The sequence below is a fragment of the Glycine max genome, chromosome 11, assembly GCF_000004515.6.
Source record: "Glycine max cultivar Williams 82 chromosome 11, Glycine_max_v4.0, whole genome shotgun sequence".
Taxonomy (NCBI): Eukaryota; Viridiplantae; Streptophyta; class Magnoliopsida; order Fabales; family Fabaceae; genus Glycine; species Glycine max.
In genome coordinates, this window is record NC_038247.2 from 3428478 (window position 1) to 3452656 (window position 24179).

General features: G+C 30.2%; 3 protein-coding genes across 3 annotated transcripts; 1 reads left to right on the top strand and 2 right to left on the bottom strand.

The window, feature by feature from the left end:
• Nucleotides 1-393: 393 nt before the first annotated feature.
• Nucleotides 394-1246, bottom strand: LOC102661188 (bZIP transcription factor 53). The gene has a single exon (XM_006590557.3). It carries the CDS (start codon nt 1181-1183, stop codon nt 671-673), a length of 513 nt encoding a protein of 170 aa, XP_006590620.1. The 5' UTR covers nt 1184-1246; the 3' UTR covers nt 394-670.
• A 17345-nt stretch (nt 1247-18591) lies between these two features.
• LOC100806293 (phytosulfokines) lies at nt 18592-19505 on the top strand. The gene is made up of 2 exons (XM_003539203.4): nt 18592-19058; nt 19156-19505. Exons 1-2 carry the CDS (start codon nt 18942-18944, stop codon nt 19270-19272), a joined length of 234 nt encoding a protein of 77 aa, XP_003539251.1. The 5' UTR covers nt 18592-18941; the 3' UTR covers nt 19273-19505.
• Nucleotides 19506-21937: 2432 nt separating this feature from the next.
• LOC100808426 (protein PHLOEM PROTEIN 2-LIKE A10) lies at nt 21938-24153 on the bottom strand. Its single transcript, XM_003539205.5, has one exon. It carries the CDS (start codon nt 23528-23530, stop codon nt 22295-22297), a length of 1236 nt encoding a protein of 411 aa, XP_003539253.1. The 5' UTR covers nt 23531-24153; the 3' UTR covers nt 21938-22294.
• Between the last annotated feature and the right edge of the window lie 26 nt (nt 24154-24179).

Here is a 24179-nt window from a genome sequence, read left to right on the forward strand (position 1 = left end):
TTTGATCTCTGTGTACGTGTTTTTACGGCGTTGAACTCTGAGTCAATAATATTATTTCATCTGATTTTCTTTGCTGTATCATATTTTTTCCTTTCATTCTCAGGTTAGCTGTCATTTTGATGCGTAAAGATAAGATTTGAACTCTCCTGCAGCACAACCTTGCGTGCGCAATTGCATGACGAATAACAAATTGTAGCTCGAGAAAGTGAATGGATATATGATAATGAGATATATTATCTGCATACATAATATTTTTATAATAAATTTTTTTTATATCTCTTTGTCACAAACTCACAATAAATATTATATTTTTCTTATATTTCTTTTCTTGAAATAAATTATATAATTTATATGATATTAATTTCTTATTAACATATATATTGAGCACCAAGCAACCACAAAAAGCAAGATTCACACTAGAATAACTGAAACACGATGTAACACTTTACATTTTAATAACTATTAATCCTTCTGGTTTTGAAAAAAATAATATATATATATATTTCAAAACCGTTACCGTTTTCTCCAAAAAAAAAGCACCGGTACACCCACTTGCCCTAATTCAACTTTAACAATTCTTTTACACGGACAACAAATATTACTGCATTTAGTTATTTAATAAGGGAGGGCGAATTGTGATTGGTTTACATGGTTAATGGTGATCAAAGGTTTATTCCGCCAAGACAATATTGCAGGGCCATGCAGAGGAAAATGGTTGCAAATGTCGGAAAAGCAAAATTTGATTTATGTTGGCTAGTTTTTGACGGAGCATGGGTCGTTCGGACAGGAGCCACTCGTTTTCGGTTCTCAGGCGGTTACAGTGGTGAAGGAGAAACTGCAACCCGTTGTTCAGTTTTCGATTTTCAACCCTAAATAGATTCATCTGGTTCCGTAAGTTCTCAAGATGTCTCTGTTTACGAATGCGTGACCTTCGGGCCGATTCCCGGTTCGATATCATTCTCCTGCGTTTCCGCTCCTCCATGACGGACGTGACGTGGTTCGACTTGTCCGAGGCCGGTTTTTCTTCGGCATGGGTTCGGTTTGGGTAGCCTGAGCCGGAACTCGAAGTGACGGGATTGGGGCTGGTGGGCTTGAAGCCCAAAGAGTCAAGCCCATCCCACGGCATGAAAGCGTAGTCCAACGCCGGGAATGGGTTTCCCTGAAAAGGAAGAGCAGAAAGCATGCTTATAAACTAGAGAGGGGAGAAAGGAAGGAAGGAGAAAGGGAAGAAATGCAGCTTAGGGGGATCATATTTATTCACATGTCGTAGGGATAGGACTACGTAATTGATGACATTTAGAGGGGCATTTTGGGGGGAAAAAACTATTGAAAAACTACGTTCGTACATCACATGGCTTTTGAGTCAGTCAGCACTCAGCACTATATAGGGTGGTGGTGGGGTTTAGGGTTATGCACATTTTCTTTTTTGTTTGGTGACGTCAGCGGATGGGTCCCTGGTAAAGATTGGATTTTAAGCTTAGTCATGAAGGTAAAATTACCTGGTGGGGGCCACGCCTGACACGCGTGTATGAGTGGCCAATGATTGGGAGGATTAATGACGTTGATCCACACCGTTCTTACTTCTTACTTCTTAGCCAAGCCGGAACTCGCAGCTGTTATACACATTCACTAATACTCTAATAAGAATGCTATAGCTAGAATATACTGTGCAGTTTTGCACCACTGAAACAAGCTAATTTTAATAGATTCATGACATCAATGGTGAAAACTCCGCTTAGCACTAAGGTTAAGTGAATCAATTAACTTGTTTTAATATTATAAATCGAATGCCAATAGGTTAATTTAAACACAGGTGGCCGGATTATGTTGTAGGTAATCAGGCCGCATACACATGTTGTTGTGGAGTGAAAATAAAGTACTATCTCAATATCTCTATGTAATATGTATATGATTTTTGTGAAGAATCGTTAATTTTATAGTTTGAATTAAAGTTATTTTTATTATTAGGCCTATCCATCTGCCACTATGTTCAAGCCGTCCGGCAAAGTGGTTAACAGCAATTGTAAAATTAATTAATATATAAATAGAAGTGGTTGACGAAATTTCCTATATTTTTTGGTAAAATTATATTTTTGATCTTTCAATTTATTTTTAATTTTGATTTTGGTCTCCCTTTAAAATTATTGATGAATTTTATTCTCCTATTTTATCCGATCACGTAATCTTGGTCTCCAAATCCAGAATTGAATGTTGAGTGTTACAAAAAAATGTTAAATGTCACGTGTCACATTCTTATTAGAAGATGTTTGTCACATGTCATGTTCTGATTGGTCAATAACAACAGCAATGCATTTCATCTTCCATAGATTCGAGATCTCTCGATTTTACAACCGCAAATACCTTTGGTTGTCATTGTCTGCTTAAACATATCAAAATTGTAATTAATGACAGCAATTGCAAAGAACGCAGGTGTTTGAATGACAAAGTCGTTAACAACAATTGTAAAATTAATTAATATATGAATAGAAGTGGTTGACGAAATTCCCTATATTTCTTTCAGGTAAAATTATATTTTTGTCTTTCAATTTATCTTTAATTTTGATTTTGGTCCTTTTTTAAAATTATTGATGAATTTTGTCCTCCTATTTTATCCAATCACGCAATCTTGGTCTCCCAATCCAGAATTGGATGCTGACTGTTACAAAAGAATATTGATTGTCATGTGTCACATTCTTATTGGATGATGTCTGCTACATGTCATGTTCTGATTGGTCAATAACAACAACAATGTATTTCATCTTCCATAGATTCGACATCTCTCGATTCTGCAACTGCAGATACCGTTGGTTGTCATTGTCTGCTTAAACATCTCAACACTTTGATAATGAGATCTTCATTAGGAAATATTTTTTCTAATGATGATGATTAACTATATGTGTAAATCTCTTTTGTATATCTTGTATGGTCTCATTTTGATTCATTCTAAACAGTTCATATTCATGTGTGAAAATGTTTATTCTAGATCTCTTGACATCACTTGTGCCTTCATGGGTTACTTATAATGTATTCCACATTTCTTTTGCATTTTTACAATTCGAAACTCTAAAATACTCATCCATGCCCAATGCATAAATAATTATATTCTTTGCTTTTAAATTATATTGAACCCTTCTTCTTTCATCTTCATCTCACATATTTAAATCTATGGCTTCTATAAAGATATGCATACGGGTTTTTCAATAGTGATAACCCTCACCATTGAAAATAAGAGACCTATTAATAGAATTTTTCTGAGAAAATGGAAAGTTAGATGAGACCATAATTATTCTTGAAGTTTTAAAACTTTAGACAAGAATCTCGCTCTGATACCACTTGTTGAACAAATTATTTCAATAACTTAAGAGGGGGTGAATTAAGTCTTACAAAATTTTCCACTAACAAATTTTTAACCCCTTTTAAATGATAGACTCAGAATGCAGAAGAAGAAACAACAATCAATTTAATAATGTTCTTTAAACGTGTAAGACAAAATTAATTGCAATAAAATAAATAAGATAAGGGAAGAGAGAATTGCAAATTCGATTTATACTAGTTCGGTCATTTCCTGTGCCTACGTCCAGTCCTCAAGCAATCTACTTGAGATTTTCCACTATCTCTGTAAATCCCTTACAGACTTTGAACGCACCTTGAGATCTCTCACTCTTGTATTCAAGATTCTCACACTCCAAGAGACATACCGTCTCTTGATTACAACTGAGTTCAAGAGATGAACAAAAAGATTTATCTCCTTTAGAGTAGATGATACAAGTTGAAGATCCTAGATAAATTTTTAATAGATTTACAAGTGTTGAACTAAAAGTTGTTTAGAGAGCATTTGACAGTTAAGTTCTCTTAGAACATTTGTTTTATTTTTAAAGTCAGACACACATATATATATAGGCCCATCGTGCCTTTTCAAAATGGTTTGAAGAGATGTGTCTATTCAAAAAGTTTTTCTTAAGTTTTCTCACTGGTAATTGATTACAGATTTTTAGTAATCGATTACACAATTATATTTTGAAGAGTCATGACTTTTCAAAGCGTTTTCTGAAGTGTTGTTAGTGGTATTTAATTACAAACACTTGGTAATCAATTACAAGATTTAAAATTCAAATTTTAAAACCCTTTTGAAAAGCTCATTTGAAATCTTGTCTTCTGGTAATCGATTACGCTGCTTGATAATCAATTACTAGAGCCTTGACAAATAGCTGTTTGAGGCCAAAGCTGATCAATCAGTGAGATTCTTTTAACAAATGAACTAAGATTTTATCTTTTTTTTATCTTGTTTGCTTGACCTTGAATTAATCTTGAAGCAATCTCTATTTGTTTAACCTTAAATTTTTCTTGAAACAGTCTTGTTTGATTATATTTTTCGCTATCATAAAAAGTTTATATTCATACATTTACAAATACTGGTATATAATAAAGCCTATTATCTTAATTCATTTCTTGTTGTGCTTTCTCTCTCCTAACCTATGTTGTTATTGATTGATTTAATATTTTAGAAAACATATAAAGAATTAAGTTAGTTAAAAGTTAAAAAGTCACGTTCAAAAGTTAAAACATTATTTTAAATAACTTAAAAGTTATTACAAGTTAATGACACGATTTTATTAATTAAATAAGCTAAAAAGTCACGTTCAAAGTTAAAACATTATTTTAAATAAATTAAAAGTTATTACAAGTTAATGACACGATTTTACTAATTAATTATTTTTATTTTATACAATTGAATTTATAAATTAATCAAATAAATTATAATTAAGGTAACTAAAATGATATATAAATCCGTGTCCTGTTGGCGCATTGTTCGCAGTCCTAATTTAACCATGTTCGGCTCATCAAGCCTAGTGTGATGGTTCAAAATAATCAATATCAGCTACTCCACTATACTACAGGGTGATTTTAACTTACAATTTCAATGAACGTTTTCTCATCAATTCCCTTGTTCAAGTGCACAATTTTAGACAACTCAAACGGACATAAGATTTATACCTAGCCGACACAGATAGCTGGTGAGAATCACTGCATGATTGCTAGCTCTAGCTATCAATACTATTATTAAGAGTATCAAGTATGCCAAAAAGTTAGGGCATTCGGCGCATGTAATTATATATTTAAGATTTTTAAAATAAATATGAGGAACATTCTTAGGCAGAGTTTGTAAATGATAACTATAAATCATTAAATGGTTAAGCAAACAAAACTATAAAGCATTAAAGCAGCAACATCCATTATACAAAATGCCCTAGCAAATGGGCCATAGACGATTATGAAACAGTTTTGAACCAATATCCTCCACAGCTTAGTTGCAAATTGGGGAAAGACTGTTGTCTATTAGCAGTAAAATTGGAGCGTCAAACATGGCAGTTTTTTTTTTCTTATTACGACCCCCTAATATAGTGCAGAAGGCAACAAGTTGGTCATCGATTTCGAACGACTAATTAAACAAAGTGACTACATGAATACAGACTCCCGTCAGAGGCATTGCATGGTTAAACACAATCTAAACGAGTAATTAGTTTTAAGCGTAATCATTTATAAAATGACGACTCACTAAAAGTAACAATAAAAAATCAAAATATAAAATGTAAAATTACAAGCACGAGAGCAACGTAAAACGTAAACTCTCTCTCATACTTTACCAAAACTTCTTTCAAAATCTGTTACAAAATATTTATTTTATAATTTAAAATTTATAAAAATATATTAATTATATTAATTCTGTTTTTATAAAATAAAATATTTATTTTAGGACTTATTAGGTAAAACTAGAATTTTTTTTTTACATGTTGGTTTCCAACATTCAGTGATAATTGTTTTAGTTTAAGATTTTTTTTTGTTATACAAGATGGCCTATATATATTTTTTCTCATTTAGTTAGAAACACAAAGTAGAAAAACATTTTTTTTCTTCTTTTTTTATAAAAAAATATTTTTTTAGAACAATAATATTAGTGTTCAGAAAGGTTCAAAATTCTTTCGTTGCACACGATGAAAACTAACGAGTTATTGAAGAATGTAATCAAATTTTTATGCGAATGTATTGAGAGTATTTTTTTTTTAAAAATAGCGTTTGCACAATTCAATTTAGATTATTTAAAATTTCTCCTTTAAAAATCATTTTTTTATATATTTAATGATGTTATATTGCACCATTAGCTAATCAATGTTCTCTGATATTCTGAAATTATTGTGTTATTATTGTTGTTTTGTAATCTAGTTTGACACTTTGCATTTTCATCGCTTTTATTCTTTTTATTTTATTTTTCTAACAGAATCTTCATCACTGCCTCCTTCAAGAGACTGCCATCGAAACCTCCTATCAGAATCTCCGTGCTTCTCCTCCCACAGCCGCCGGCGCCACCTTCAGTGGGAGAGAAATATATATGGACACGAGATCAAATGGTGTGAGATGTTTACATTAGGAGTTCTGCATTTCTAACAAGATCACCTTATTCCCGTCAAAACATTTGCAAGTCACACTGGTTGACCTCTACTTGTGGGAATGACCTCTACTTTCATCTTCTTGAATATACCCAATGCTGTAACATAATCACCGAATAAACCAGCCGAGGAATTTCATTTAATAATTAATGTTTCATGTGTGTGTGAGAGGCATGTGACTTGTGTAAATATTAAAAAATAAATAAATAATAATTAAGGATTAATTGTAATTGAATTAAATTTATTTTTTTAAAAAAATAACTATTATTTGATGCGAGTAATGATTTAAAAAGGATTAATTCCATTAACTTGTAACAAGATCTCTTTTTTCATAGAAAAATATTCTTTTAAAATCTTTAATCATCATAAACTTAAAAAGATAAAAAAATAATTAAGAGACTATAATCTTACTTTTTTCATTTTTTAAAAAAATCAAGAAGTACCATTGACTCATAGGAATTTCCTATGCACACAGATATGTCTTAGTCTCTAATGATTATATAAAAATTATAAGTTTCAAGATTTACTTATTTTTGTAGTTAATTTCGAAAAGCCTTAAAAATTTACATTTCACGCTTCTTAATAAGTATCAAACTCTTTGGAACATTGCCAAAAGAACCCGATTTTCATAAAATAATGTGGCTGGAACATAACAGTCTCAATGATCTTTTCCATCAATTATCAAATCATTCATAGTTTTTTTGAATCTCTGACTGGATTGTACAAGTGGTCGGATTCAAAATCACACTGCCTTGAATTTGGTATAGAGTATCAAGGCAGAATAGAGACGTATCCAGAGTGTGTAGCGGGGCTGTTATGTGCACAAGGGAAAAAATCACGTTTAGTCGTCTGGTCAAGAGCTGTATGTTTACGTATTGGTTCTATTGCCAGAATATTTCTTTATGTCCTCTTTCTTTGTTTCCCAGCCAACAAAACAATTAAGTTGTGTAATTGTGTTGTGTCTGGTTATCTGTGCCTATAAAAAAAAAAAGCACGGTAAAGAGCAGTGTTGGCAAAAGCTACAACGGAAGCTGTGGGAGGAGGAGGAGGCGATTCGATCACTATGGAAAAAAAGTGTCGATCATTTTTTATGAGATCGAGAAGAAGCTGGTAAGGGTCAAGATAAAGAAAAGTTACTGATTCTCACGTGCCTTTAATTGTAAATTTTATACACGACTTTGTTTATTTTTAATTTTGGTGAACTGTCATTTTATAAGTGACTGGGTGTAAAGCTGACATGTTAAGTTGTGTATACAAGAATTGCTCTATCTAAACAAGCTTCAGGAGACTTGACCTCACATTGATAGCGGCAAGGGTGAGAGTACAATAATTGCTGAAAATTATGGTAAAAGGAGGAACGCAGTAAGCAAACCATGTGAACAGGAAGGAGATATAAAGTTGGGAAGGAAACAATTCATCAAAGAGAAAAAAAAAAAAAAAAAGTAGCAAAGGACCAACAAGATTTTGATGCAAAATATATATATAAAAAAATGTGAAAAATCAACAAAGATGAGACCTATGGCAAAAAAGAGATTTGCAAGGGGTTACTTTAGCTACCTCGATCTTTTGCTTTTGGCTCGGTAGCCCCGGTCCTATGATGTTTGAGGAGAAGCATGAAAGCACGAGATTATTCTTGAAATCGCTTAGACCACGCAAGTTCGTCACTTATTCAGGTGGATGGACATTAATTATCTGTAAGACATAAAATCATTACGTGCTATCACCTAATAATTTTGATTAGGCTTGTATTTCTTCGGAACATTGAGACTTTTATTGGTCTCTAATGGCAAAGGGACACTGGAGAGTGTTCTTGTAAAGAAACATTTCAACTCCTAAGTTAGTGAGTGTTTTGACCGAGTATAATAGGAAATTTTAGATGACTTAATTAGATGAGAAAGGAGTACTAGTTCTCTATTATATAATAAGCATTCAGTTGGTTACAAAGTGGCTATCTTGTCTTTTTTTTTTTTTAAGGCAGCTATCAAGTTTATTTTACAGATGCTAAGCACGAACAAAGCAAGTTTGGCTGACAACGGGTCAATTATGAAAACTAAATTAAATTCATTCAATAAATATATAAGCATCAATTTTTTTACAGAAATATTCATAATTATGTATTTTCCAAAACTATCAAAGAACATATAATAGAGAATATGCTTACAATAAATATAATTTTCTTAAAAAAACCTAAAGATTACAAAAATGTCACTCATTGATTTCACATGCAACCAAAACCTGAATTTATAATTAAATCTGGTATCTATGTTAACCATAATTTTTTATGAAAATAGGGAGGTATAAATAACAATTGCCTTGGGTTAGCTGAGACTATGCGTATATATGCTTGATTTTCTTTGGAATTGGTCCTGCAAGAAAGCCCAGTTTGTTTTGACTTTACACGGAAAGCTTTATTTGCATTGCTGGGTGGGTCGTAAGCTGGGCCTCTTGTTTTTATATTTTTCTGTCGTTTTTGTACGCTGCGCCTGAAAAAAAAAACGTGTTTCCCTATCGTCCTAGAACCATTAAAAAAAAAAGAAAAATATTCCTATTTCCTCAAACCTGTACTCGCCACCCATACTTTACTTATGTTGAAATTTAATAATATATATATATATATTAATTAAAAAAATTACTATAAGTAAATTAAAAATTCACTCTTAAATAATCCAAACATAATATTAAAAATAAGCAAACATAACATGATTTATCCAAACTTAAATCATAAATAAATAATATTATAAAAATAATTATCCAGCATGACGATTTTTAAAGTTAATGTTCTAATCACTTAACAAAATCTCTAATTAAACTTAGACATCATGTGATGATGATACTCGTTAAGACCTATTAACAAAGTCATAAATTTATACAAAAGCAAATAATAATTTAATTTTTTTTAATAGAGTAAAATAAATATAATATAATATAATGTAGGTTAAATCTAATATCATCATTTTAAACAAAACAATATTTAAGATTTATAAGTGAATCCAAAATCAAAATGTTGTTTAAAAGAATATGAATAATACTGGTATCAATATAAAAGTGGTAATATGAATTTTACTGACGAAAATCATAATTATATTTCAATGTCTCAGCATAAAAATGATTACATGAAATAAAATTAATACGACGCATCTTTAATTCAATAATCTTAATTAAGACATCAACACTAAAAAGTATGGATTATGACTTTAAAATATCAATTAAATTAAAAAAATATAATTATTTTTACATAAAAGTATAAGTATAATATAAATTATTTAATTCAGTAACATTTTAATTACATAAATGTATAATACATATGAGATGTGCATAACACCCGGAATAGGTACTATAGTACCCATACCTCCACTCATTCCCACAAAATTTTATCATCCCTAATTTGTATCCACATTGAAAAATAATCCGGAAACTAACTCATTTAGATATGTAATTTTTTATATATACTATAACAGACATGTAATATTTAAAACCTTATAGAATTAAGAAACAAAATGTCCTCCCATACTAAATAATTTTGAACGCATAAGCAGCTCTTTCGTACTGCCTTATTACAATGATGAGCACAAATTATGTTGCTGAAAACCTAAAAGTACAAATTACTACCGTAAATCGTAACGTTGACCACTAAAATGCGAGGCTAATATACAAAGGGATTAAAACTATGACTATTTATTAGCAAGTGTTTGGATCAATCAGTGTGAGACTAATACACAAATTATTGGTGTAACTAAAAAAATTGTGCAATTATGACGGATTTCCTTTCATAGCTGCTTGGGCATGATTCTTCTGCATCATAATCGTCAAGCCAATTTTTTAATTTTTTTTCGGGACCAATTGATTGAACCGCAAATCCAATAAGTCGTTTTCCCTATATATCGGCATAATATTGTACATGAAATTAATACAAAAATCAAGGCTTGATCTGTGTTTTCACCAATTATGCATGATGTCGATTCATATCAATATGAATGTAATAGGGACGTCTCGGTCTGTTCAATACTGAAAATAAATTACAGAGATTGAACTACAAAGGAGATCAACTTGTGTCTCTGTTTAAATTGGTAGTCAATTCTCTGTTTCCATTTTATGTGTGAACTGCAAAGAAGTCAGAAATGTTATATTTGCTCTGTATTTATGCATGTCAATTTTCTTCTCTGGAGCCCACAAGATAAAAATCACGCTAAAAATTAGGATGACCTTGTTGTTTTGTGATTTTTTATTATCGTTCTAACGCTAAAAGTTGGGCTTTCTTTGGTTTTCGTGTTGAAGGTTTTGATTCATGGGTTCATTGGTTTGTTGTTTTGCATATTGTTGCTAATATTGTTTACAGTGAATTATTGATTTTATGTTTTGGATCATGGTTCAATGGGTTGTTGATCTGTGTATTTTTTTTTTGTTTTTTTTTTTGCTTATTCTGTCTTTTTCTTTTCAAATTTTCAAACCATTGCTAGAAATTTTATATTGCCTTAGAACCATTATAAAATGTCTCGAGTTAGTGATGGATTCAGACATTCTTGCTAATGAGGCAAAACAAATTTATAATATTTAAAAACAAGCTTTTACAAAATAAGAATATGTGAGCCAACAAATCTAAAATATCTATGTTTTATAATTTATAATTGCTCTTTACTTATTTTTATATTTTAAAAATATTGTATAATTTTTTCTTTATCAATATTATAAAAAATTCGAAAGACAAAGTGAAATAATTAATACCAATTTATCCTTTTTTATCTCTTATAAATTTTTATATTTATTTTTTTAAAAATATTATGGGGCAAAACTAATTTTTTTTATGGAAAAAAATAATGTTATTATATATATCATATAAAAAAAGAAATCCTGTGGGACAATTTCATATCATTGCTTAAATATAATGTTCAGGGAAATAACTAAAAATAATGGCATACATAATTAAGAGACTAAGTTCGATAAAAAAAAAAATTATTGAGGAAGCAAAAGTAAATTTTATGAAAAAAAAATGAGAAACTAAAAAAATAGTTTATATATAAAAAAAAACATGTAAACATCACTTCAAATTATTTAATGAATTAACAATGTGACTTAGACGATATTACTTAATGGTGATGCGTGATGGTAGGAACTTAAAACATTCACAAACATGCAGTCAAGTATTAAGACAGACTAATATTTTAATTAGGGACTAAAAAAATTAGGAGATAAAATATTAAATTAAATATGAAAAGAATACGAAAGCTTGGTACTCATTAATTTGTTGACTGGTAAAATTTGACCGTGATTGTAGTTGAAAGTTAGAAAGATGAGGTGGACAAGAATTGTTTGTTTGTTTCCGACCCAATATTTCCTTTATCAACCGAAAGTTTTTCTTTAAAAAAATATCAACCAAGAAATTTCACCTTTAGACTTGCTAAATCATCAACTTTTTGTTACTAAGGAAATTGACGAGGTTTTAGTTTTAGGGACTTTTTGTTACTAAGGAACTTGCTAAATCACCAACTTTTTGTTACTAAGAAAATTGATGAGGATTTAGTTTTAGGGACTTTTTGTTACTAAGGAAATTGATGAGGTTTTAGTTTTAGGGTCTCGTAAATTTTTTTAGAAGCACTTTTAAAATAAAAAAATAAGAAGAAAAAAAATGAGATGAGTTTTTCCATAAATAAACATAAACTCTTTATGAGTTAATTTTTAGAAGCTCATCAATATAATTTCTCTGACAGATGAGATAACATCTACAAATATGGAAAACTCATTTTAATTAATAGAAAAGCTCATTTCATATTTTCTTCTTATTTTCTTCTTTTATAAGTATTTCTAGAAAAACTTACACCCAAATAAACCCTTAATGACATTTTTCCGATAAGGTGGAGACTTGATAGGCCTAATAAAGATAATGCAATTAATAATATGATAATTAATAATATTTCAATTAGAATAATTCACATATAATAAACGTAATGACAACAACATTAGTAATACTATATAAATGTAACCAATTTCTTTCAACAAATTAAACCAAATCAGGAAGAAATTAGAAAAAAAAAACATAATTATCTATTTTTCCATCTAAGCTAGTTGAATAATAAAAAGTTAATCGAAGTTGAAAATTTAATTTTTGACTAAAAACGCGTTATCTTTTTTTTAGACAAAAAAACGCGTTATCTTAAAAGCTGTTTGTTATCTCACATTAAATTCAGCATATTTAATAAAATTATTTTTTTTATTGAAGTAATGAAATTAATTCTTAAACTAGTTGAAAAGTATAAATGATATAAAAGTACATGTTTATATGATTTTATGTAATTTCTTAAAAATTTATATGCGAAAATACATGTTTAAATAATTATAATTTTATGTTTTTTAATATTTTTAATTATTATTATTTTATTTGATGATAAAATAGTTTATTAAAAAATAAGTAGTTTAAATAGTATAATAATTAAAAACAATAGTATACTACTAAAAGAATAAATTATAAATAGTACAGCGATTAAGAATTTCCTTAAAATATTGAAGATAAAAATAAAAAGAATAAAAGCTTAAATATGTCTTTATAATCCCTATAAAATTTTTATTTGTTTTCCATCCTTCTAATTAAAATTAATATATTTTGGCTTTGGTTCATGTAAAATGAATAGACTTTTATTCCTTATAAAATGAATAAATTTTGGATTTGATTCTTGTAATTTTTTTATTTATTTCATCTCTTTAAAATTTGAAATTTTCTTTTTTTTTTTCCTAGCATTCATTTTAAGGTAAATAAATAGTATTTATTGTAGAAATATGCAAAAAAAAATAAAAATAATAAAGATACCACATGCTGACATAATATCAATAGGGATATCAAATGGGTTCAACCTAATCAAACCCAACCTATTATGCTTAACCTTAGAAAAATAGGTTGGTTGGATTGGGTTATTTTTAAAATTGTGTTGAAAATCTCAGCATAATCTAACCCATAAAGGATTGCAGGTGAGGTTGGATTGACTCATTATTTTTTAAAATAAAAAACGAATGACTTATTATTTGACTATAAATAAATAAATAAATAAATAAACAAACAAATAAATATAAATATAATGTCACAATCACAAGAATATTATCCTACTAAATTGTCTTAGTATAAATTAAATTCATTTTAGAAACTACTATAATAAGTTAAATAAGTGTAAATTAGTAATGCAACAAAATAACATGAAATTCATTCTATTCCATAAAATATTATGTCAAGTAAGATCATATTAATCAAAATAATCTATAAAAAAAACTAACACAAAAAATCAACCTAACTTACCCCTTAACACGTTGGGTTGACAGGTTATGCAAGTTAGATTATATATATTGAATGATAGAACTATTCAACGCAATCTAACTATTTTTTGTCGGATATGTGGGTTGACCGGCCCGGTGTCAATCCACTTTGACATCGTCCCTAAGTACGACACAATAGTATGTATCTTTTGACATGATTTTATGTATAACACATAAACACTTAATCTGTATATAATATATAGTAGGGAAAAAACAATAATTTCAGCTATTTGAAAGATAAAAAGCAAAGAATTTTTTTATAAGAACTAAAATAAAAACCCTTTAATGTTATATATCCTAAAACATATTTAAGCCAATAATAAATTTTAAGTTTAGATGAAGTTTCAAGCACGCATTTAACAAATTATAAACTTAAACCATTAAACTAATATCATTTAATAAATACTGTTTTAAGTCGAATAATTTTATAAATTAATAAAAAATAAGATATAAAGAAACTAATTAAACGTATGCAAGTATTGGCATGAATATATGCAATTCAACAAAATTAATCAAATAAACAGATCCCCTCAGAATTTTCAAATTTTTCTCTCTGTAGGTCAGTCATCTAGAAAATAATTACTTTTATTTCATTGTTTGGTGAACGTTAAGAAACAAAATTTAATTAATGATTCTTTGTTTCTTTGACGTCCAAGAATAAGTATACACAACCACTTGCATCATTATTAATTCATAGGTTTGATGTATTTGATGTAGTATTGTAAGATTCGATTTCTTTGATACGTGATTGTATAATTTATTTAATGAAGAAACTTATATCATATGTACGATTTTTGTCGTTTATAATTTTTTTATAGATAAATAACAATTACATATTACAAGAATATCGTTTAGTCTCTTATCCCGTGCATTTGGAAGATCCATAGTCTCCAACCCAAAAAAACCAGCTGAGATCAAAATTATTTTTCTATTGTTAGTTGAACATGTGGTCAGTAAATTGGAATAGGGAGGATACGTTTGTCACGAGATGAAAAATTGTATTTATGCATGAATTTTGTATACGATCGATCTTCGGATGTATATATCTTAATCTTATAGCCCACCTTATTTTTTTATATATAAATATTGCATCAAAGAGATGCTAACTGTTTGACTCTCTGTCGGAGAGTTTGATTTCTAGATTACATACAGCTTTAACTAATCTTTGCCGAAAGCTGTATCCTTAATTTGACATAACGCATAAGGATCTACGCTGACACTGAATGTGGATTTTCGTTTTAGATTCTTACGCGTTGGAATAGATTCTGTTTCTTTTCGCTTTTTATTTTTTTGGTACAAATATTTTGTAACATAATTTCTAATACAGTACATGCAAACTCTAGCAGATGCCAGAGCTAAGCCAAGTTCGATATCCCTTCGTTACTTGCATGTTAGTTTTCCTAGTTATATGTTACTATTGGCGCCAGTGAAATTTGTTATATATATGCATAAAGCAAATCAATTATTCTTTTCGACCAGTTGAGAAACTTAGTTTTAGAAACGAAAAAAATGGCTAAAATTCACCTTGAAGAGATGCGTAAAGACAGCACTTGCGATATAGACATAAACTATAATTGTCCTTTGGATATCATTTATGTATATCTATTTGCTGTCAATAGAGAATTAGGGATCATATTCCATTTTCAGTAATCTTGTCTAGTTTGTCAATACTCATCACTCGTGCATATATATATACACTTCTATCTTATATGAGTTTAGCAATTAGAAATCAGAGGCTTGATCGGTGCATATGATTGATAACTCATCATCACACGACGACAAATTATGTGTACAACAACGTCAAGGTTTACTTTGTAAATTAATATCTGTCTCCTCATTAGATATTAGATATTATGTATACAAAAATACTTGCCATTAGATGATGTAATTGTTCATTAACAATTTTATAATTTTATTAGAACAATCAAATTTTGTTATGTATATTCGATAAAACTAACTAAAAAAAGTTAATTGGAAGTTGAAAGATTAATAGCTAGTTAAAAGTTAAAAAATTAACTTATTAAATTAAAAATATTCAGTAAAATTAATTGCTAAAAAGCTAAAAAGTATAAAATGATAAAATAATAATAAAATCATGATTTATTTAAAAAATATAACAAAAAATATGAATAAATATATCAAAAATAAAATAAAATATAAAAAAATTAAAAGATAGAAACTAACATTTTATAAAATACTATTTCAAATAACATTTGAAAAGATACTAAAAAGATTGGAGAAATACTAAAAAAATTAGCTTATCGAACCGTCAAATCAATTTTTCAATTAATAAAAAAAATTTAAACATTAATTAAAATGTCTTTTGACAAACATAACTTATAACAAAAACAATGTTATTAGAGGCATGCAAAGAAATCATCACGACACGGGCATCCAACTAGTTGTCTTAAAAAAATATATGTGAAAAATAAAAACGAAAAATCTTTGATAAAATTATATTGATGTAATAAAAAAACTGATTAATGTTATAAGATATGTTATTAAAATTATTAGATGAATAACATATCTCTCAGTGATACAATTGTGGTCATCCAAAATATACAATGAGTTAAAATATATTTTTTTCTCCTTATTTTTAATTGAGACATTTTATTTTTTACTTTTTAAAAATTTATGATTTTAGTTATTTATTTTTTAATTCGAGATATTTTATTTATTATTTTTTAAAAATATATAATTTTAATCTTTATGACCAATTTTAAAAGTTGATCTATGTATTTTGTAAAAGTTAACTCACATATGTTTATTTATTATTCACATAACAAATATTTTGTATTACTATTTAATAGCTAACAAGCTTAATCTATTAAAAAATAATTAAAAAAGTACATAGTCAATTCTAAAATTGACAAAAGGGGACTAACAATATAAATTATTTAAAAGTGGATGACAAAATGTTTCAATTAAAAAATAAAAAGACTAAATTTGTGATTTTTTTTAGAAGTGGGAGACAAAATATCTCAATTAAAAAATAAGAAGACTAAAATTATATTTTAAAAAAATAAGAGGACAAAAATTGCATTTTATCCTATACAATAATACCCATTCTTTTTTTTAAGAAGCATAATAATGCCCAATCTGTGACAATTTTTTTTAGATATGATAAAAGGAATCATAAAAGAAAGATTAATCTTTAAAAATAAAAAAATGTACATGAAAAACTTTAATATAATATGTCAAAAATATTATCAAAATCAAATTATACAAGTGGTTAGAAACAAAGGATATTAATCATTATAAACTAAATATATTAACGTATTCAATTATCTCAAGTATAATCTTCCTCCTTTTTTATGTGAAGCATTACAATAAATAAACATTCGAAACATTTTAAACATTTTATGTGTAACTATATATCATGTAAAACAAAAAATACCAAGTACGTACTAATTATGATTGAATCAATAAATTGACTAAACCAATTTTGACAAGAAAATGTATTGTTTATGTTTTGCGTGAGAAAAAGCTACCAGGCAAAAATAAATTATTAGATTATATTTGAATGATTAAAATTTAAAGAAAGATGTATATGATTTTTGAAGTGATTATATAATTACTAACTACCCTTTAATTTTTGTCTAAAAAAACTACCTTTTAATTTTGATAATAATGTATATATAGTTGTATAATCCAAATTAATATTTCTCATGTCTTGTAACTTTTTGTACATAAACTCCAAACATTTTAGAATAGAGTACCAAATACAAACCGTGGACATTCTAAAATGTAGACGCGTACGTAATACATCCATAATTAATAGAATTGGAGATGTTCTTCACGTAATCCACAATGCTTTTCACATTAGTAGTGCTTTGCACAATCCTGGAGTTGGTATGCACGGGTTATCATATCATGTTCATCCATAAGTTCATGGTATTTCGCAATAATTCTGCTGTCTCCTTGTATTTTCAAATATTTTTTCTTCTTTTTTTTTTTAAAAAAAAGAACATCCATTATTTTTGGTTACTTTTACCAACTTAAGGTAGTTATTATAATTATTATTGGCATGATGATGTTACATTTTTATAATCTTTAAAGACTACAAGGTCGATTCCTACTTAGTTCAATGCTTCTTTTTGGTTTAATTGTTGAAAAGCAAGACACTTGAAAGTACAGCAGTATTAGAGCCAGTAGTATTTTATAAGTCATTTTTCTAGTATTATTTTTCATCACCCCGTACACAACTTATTTTATATCTCCTAATTATAAAAAGATTATAGTTTTACGAGTGAGAACAAAACCTTTTCTGAGATCATGTTCTAGCAACTGTTCATTAATGGGTAAGAATGTAAGATTATCCATTTTACAGAGTCAATTTTTTTTATTTAAAAAAAGAGAAATTTTCTAATATTTGCCAATTTTGAGGTCAAACAACATTTTAAGTGTCTGCTTGGATTAGTAAGGAATTCACCGTGTTATCTATTTATTACTTTTTAAAAAATATGGTAAGTTTAACTTATCACCAATACAAACACACACTTAATAGAATTTTTAACGTACATGTAATCTTGGCACAATTTTTCACATGTTATTGTTAACTAATCAAAATAGTGTTTTATATAATTTTTAAAAACATTTTCAGTAAGTGGATTACCCTGTCCACGAGAAACATGCAAAATGAGAGCGATTAGTAACAAGTCATGCAGAAAAAAATGCAAGCATGGCATCACCAAGTTATTTCACCACTGCCACTGCTAAACACGGCACATTGTTGCCTTATTCCTTTCTACACTTTTTTACTCTCATATAGGACACGTTTTCTGTTTCACTCGATAGCTAAAAAGAGAGACAGACAGTAATCCTATAAATAACAACAAATTCCAGCTATTAATTATAAAGTGGGGAATTTCGAAGTTCGAACCTTTCTTTTCTTGCTGATTTGTTTTTCGGTTCATTACTTGTTTGTGGTTCTGTCCCACTATTGATATGGGCGTTTATTTTTTTTTCTTAAAGAAAGAAAAAGGAGAAAACTTTTTTTGGATTCTTTTTGGTTCTAGAGATTTTGATTACCGGCTGCATTAAATAAATTCCCTCTTCACCTTCCAAGGTTCACACTTCACACCTTCATTTTCCACCTTATCTCTCTGTATAAATTCGCAGCATCAATCCCTGCCACCATTCAACACACACAAACTCTCTATCATTTTGCTTTTGTGCCTTCTCTAACATAAACCAAGCATGAGTAAGATCACGGTCCTGTTCTTCACTGTTCTGTTCCTCTGCTGCATGATCACCCACTCCACGCGCCCTCAACCAGCTTTTCACAAGGAATCTTTGGTGTCAACACTCCATCAGGTTGGTTGTGTTTTATTGCTGTTCTTGTTAGCTTTTACAGTACTTTTTTCTTAGTAACAGTAAGGGTCTGATCCGTATATTTTTTTCATACGTCTAGGATGCTGAGGAAGTTGATGAAAGCTGTGAAGGTATTAAAGAAGAGGAGTGTTTGATAAGGAGGACACTTACTGCACACATCGATTATATTTATACGCAGAAGCATAATAACCCTTGAAAGAATTTTCTCCCTTCTTGTTTTGATGGTTGTTAGTAGTATTGTACTATATTAGGTTCTGGTAGCTAGTTTATTTGGCCAAAGCTCGAGATGCTCTCTTTCTTTGCTTTTATGCTTGTATTTAGTACTATATTTATATCATTATGTTATGAAATTTAAACTATCATGGAAATACTTGTTTACTTGATAGTAGTGTGATCAGTCATCATCATAATAGAATCACTCTTCTCTTCTCTTCCTTTCTCTGTTGCAACTATTTCTCGTGGGCTCCGCTCACTAAAACCAACCTGCATAGAGCTGTTCTTTTAATGAATAAATCTCTTGTATACCTTTGAAAAAAAGAACACAAAACTGAAGAGGTAACCATTATCTTTTTTTTTTTGTCCCTTTTGATGAATAGATCTCTTATATATCTTTTGGAAAAAAAACTGAAGAGGGTAACGCATAATATGACCGTAATCCTTTTTTTTATCAGTTGAATTATGAGACAAATGAATTAAAAAAAAAGTATGTGAATATTGACTTGTAGAGGTAACCATAACTTTGAATTTAATGCAAGCTATTACTCTTCTCTGATTCCAGTATTCAATGTAATCAATAACTTGTGTGCCTCTTCAGTCGGGAAGAGTGGTCATATTAGTTGACAGTTGAGCTTGAAGATATAACTGCAGATAGTATTATTTAAAACTTCCTATTTGAGTTGCATGGATAGAGAGGCCTCGAAGAAATAAGCTACTACTACTGCACATGCCTGTTATATGTTACAGGCATTAACTTGCCATAATTCCTCAACAATTTGCTGATGTTGTCTTCTCCAAGTAGCCTAAAGAAATCTAGGCATACATAGGAAAGAATCCATTCCGTGACTAACAAAGTAACGAGTAGTTAATAATTTTTTTTTTAATGAAGTTTGTGTATTTTTATCCAAACTGGTTACACAGGATGAAATATTTTTAAATTCCTTAGTATTTGGATTTATATTTTATTATCATATCTGTCAAAGAATCAGTTTAAATCAACTCGTCCATAAACTTTTGTAAGAATAGAATAAGAAAAAGAAATCAAATTAAAATTAGCTTAAACATAAATAAATTAAAAATCACTTTTGGACAAACGTATAAGTTAATTTTAATTCATGAAAACGTTTTTTGTTCTTATTTTCTTCTATAAATTCCTCTAAAGAAGTTAATCCAAATAAACTCTAAAAGAGTTTAGCTTCATATGTTTTAGAAAATAAAATGCATTTATAATTATTTGTTAGAAAAATCATGTTTGAAATTTTAACAAGTTCATAATTTATTATATCTATTTTTCTCATAACCTCAAGAATTGATTTTTTTATTCAATAATTATAATAACATTCTATCATTTAAGTAAACTCTCACTCTAAGGGCAATTTGGTGGACAAAATAAAATATGATAGAATAGTGTTTTATATATATATATATATATATATATATATATATGTATGTATTATAATTAATTTAAGGAGCTCTTTGCATATAACAGGACTTCTGTAATATTCAACCAAGCATTTTCAAAACCCACGGGGGACTTCTGTAATATTCGTGGGGCAATGTTCCTATACCACGGGAGATTTTGTCCACACGGTGCATTGAAGCATTCAGAGTGTTCTACTACTTAATCCGAATTCCCCTCAACCTCAACAAAGCATAGTTGGAGCTGTCTTTTTAGTTAGTGATCACGGGTGAACTTTCCATCATAATCGGAGCATGGAGCCTTTCTCGTGGCGTTTAATTTTAGGAAAATGTTTGGTCCAAGGACAGCTTGTTTACACACAAATAGATCCATATGATATGTTGTCATAACGGAAGAGTTGAGCTTCACTAATATAAACTGAGAGTGATAAGGACTTGAGTATGAATACTCTCTGATTTCACCAGTAATGCCATCCTTCAATCTTTTATCCATCATGGTAAAGTTGGATCTAACCGATCAAAGGGCCTGTTGATTAGATCGATCGCAATCCCCATTCTTCCATAGAAAATTCTCAAATGAACCATGTTCATCCAATTCATACAAATACAATTAACGAATGAAACAACTAACTAGATTATAACTGACATAGCTAATAATTATATAACTAACTAACTACAGCATGACTCATATAAAAGTGTAGTTTTAGCTGATTTTAATGCTTAATAATATGAAGCTAGCAAACTATATATCAGACGTGCATAAATGCAATTTCCTCTGCCATTGCTAGCCAGATATGAAAATTCCACTTCCACTGACGATGAAATGAATAATACGAAAGAACGATGTGTAGAGAGTTTACGACTACAGGTTGGGTACCAATGTCTCATGTTAGTTGCAATGCACTTTAAGCACAAACACAGAATACCCGAGGCTCAGCCAGTTAGTAATATGTAAAAATTTCCACACAGAGATCAAGAAGTGTAACATTAATTACAATTGCAGTATATAAAATGCCAGAAGCACTGGCTTCGCCCCTCCAGCAGCAGTTTAAAAACATTATCCACGAGGGGAATGCAAGCCATAGTGAGTTAACAAGGCATTAGGAAATCCCTCTCATTAAGTTTTGTCATGAAGCAGAGTTGTTACATCCAAAAAGGAGGGATGGGGGAAGTCAGAAATGGGGAACAGAATTCAAATGACCTGCACATGTACCCCTAGCCAGTAGAAAATATCAAATCAATAACATACAGACTGATGCAGTTACAATAATATATTAAGATTCCAATTCAAGAATGGTTCTAAACTTCTAATCATGAATGATAACACCCAACACAAATAGTACTGTTGTTTGCCCCATGAGTTTACAATGTAAGAGAAGTCATGCTTCCATGGTCACTGTACATTCTTTAATATTTCACAATTCCAAAATCATTTACAAAATTAACCGATGTATGTATGTATGTATGATATATATAGATATTATGATACAGATGCATAGCCAAAGAAGCAGCAACTCCAGAAAACTTTTCTAGTTCAAATCGCCAATAACATCTATTTGGTAAATGAAAGTAATCACAACTACTTAAGCAGGCACCAAAGCCCAACCTCCACCCATCATGTGCAGGCACAACGAGAGACATATTGTGACAACAACAGAGGATTTGGCTGCAACATATCTCACAATCTCAAGTACTGCCTCATGAACAATATGAGCACATCTTCTCACAGAAGCACAAAATGTCTGCAAAACAAACTCCATGAAAGACCTAACAGTCTCAAATGTCACCCTGCCGGTCACATCAAGAACAAGCCTCCTATTGCTTGGAACCGCCAACGAAGACGAAACCTTGCTCACCCAGCCACTTTTATTTTCATCATCACAAACATCCACCTTGGATTGAATCGATGGCATTCCTATACCCAAGTCCTCATTTCTCAGAGTTTCTCCAATAGACAAATATGAATCCGAACCTGAACCTACATCAGCATTTGAACTTGTTATCACGTGGTGAGATGTCTTGACGAGTGTCTCCACAGCACCATTACAAACAGATACCAACATGTCTCTCACATTGGTCTCATGCTTTGGGTTAGTTAAGCCAGCAAAGAAATCATCATAGGTGTTGATATGCATGGTCTTGTCGAGATAAACCGCAACCGCAGTGCTCACAAACAATTGAACACAATTCCCAATTAGTTCCCCACACCTATCACCACAAACTACATCCACCCATGCTAGAACAGTTTCCGAATTGGAATTGATCGAGTTAGATTCCCCACCTGAATGGTTATGTTGTTGATCTGAATAGAAGGCAAGAACAAGGTTCCTAGCAAAGCTTCCAAGAACTACAGAAGCAAAACCTGACCCTGCTGGTGTTAACATTTTGTCAAGGACCCGGTCCACGACGGATGAACCGGTTTGGTCACCACCGGTCCGGTTCATGGATTCATAACCACGCAAGACTCCCACGGTCACAGCACGGGTGACGCTAACCAAAGACTCTGACAAGTGTTCCGAGCGAGCTATCTTGGAAATTTGCTTCAAGCTATTGGGGATTTGATCTGAATCGGATTCCAGAAAAACCTTGACGTCTCTGGAGACGATTCCAATGGTATCTGCGGATTCGGATAGGGATTCCGCAACGGAAACGAATGCACTGAGAAGCTTCGAAAGCCTCTTTCTCTTGCGAGCAACGGAAGGCGCGTGATAGAGCTTGTAAGCGCTGAACCCACCCAACCCAACCGCACACAAAATCAAGATCCATTTCTTTTTTCTACGGACATAATCAAAACCCTGATCAACTAACAGAACTTCCATTTATTACAATCGTAGCTGACCCACCGCAAATAGATAGAGAAAAGAAAGACGGACCTGGGAGAAGCTTATGAGGTCAAAAATTGAGGGGTTGGCGCTGGATTGGTGGAAGCAATAGCCCCAACCGTCATCTTCAGTTCAGCCAGTCACGCCACACACGAATCACAACCACCACTAATATTTCTTTTTTTTTTTTTTTTGTCTCTGATGGGCTGGTCCTTATGGACGCTTCTTTGTTTGGATAAGCCCGCTAGTGTCTTAACAGCTAACATAACTAACTAATAAGCAAACCCAAAAAAGAAAGAAAAACACAAGAGCCTGCTACTACATGATAGAGAAAAGTTGGCTTAGGCCGCTGGTTCATTTTTTAATATTATATTATGAGAAAAGTTGAAAGGAATACAATTGTGACATTAAAAAAAATAAGCTAGAGAATTAAATTAAACCGAATCAAATGAACAAATTAAAAAGTCAAAATTGCTAATTTTACCCGTGACACTAAAAATTGTAGCGCTTGATGGCTTCACGCTCGTATACTTGGTGTGAAAGGAAAAGTAGAAGGTGTAACGCAAACACGTGGATTCCGGCTGGAGTGGGGATATGATCGATGTTGCCAGCACAACATTGAGTATTTGACTGCATGAATACCAGA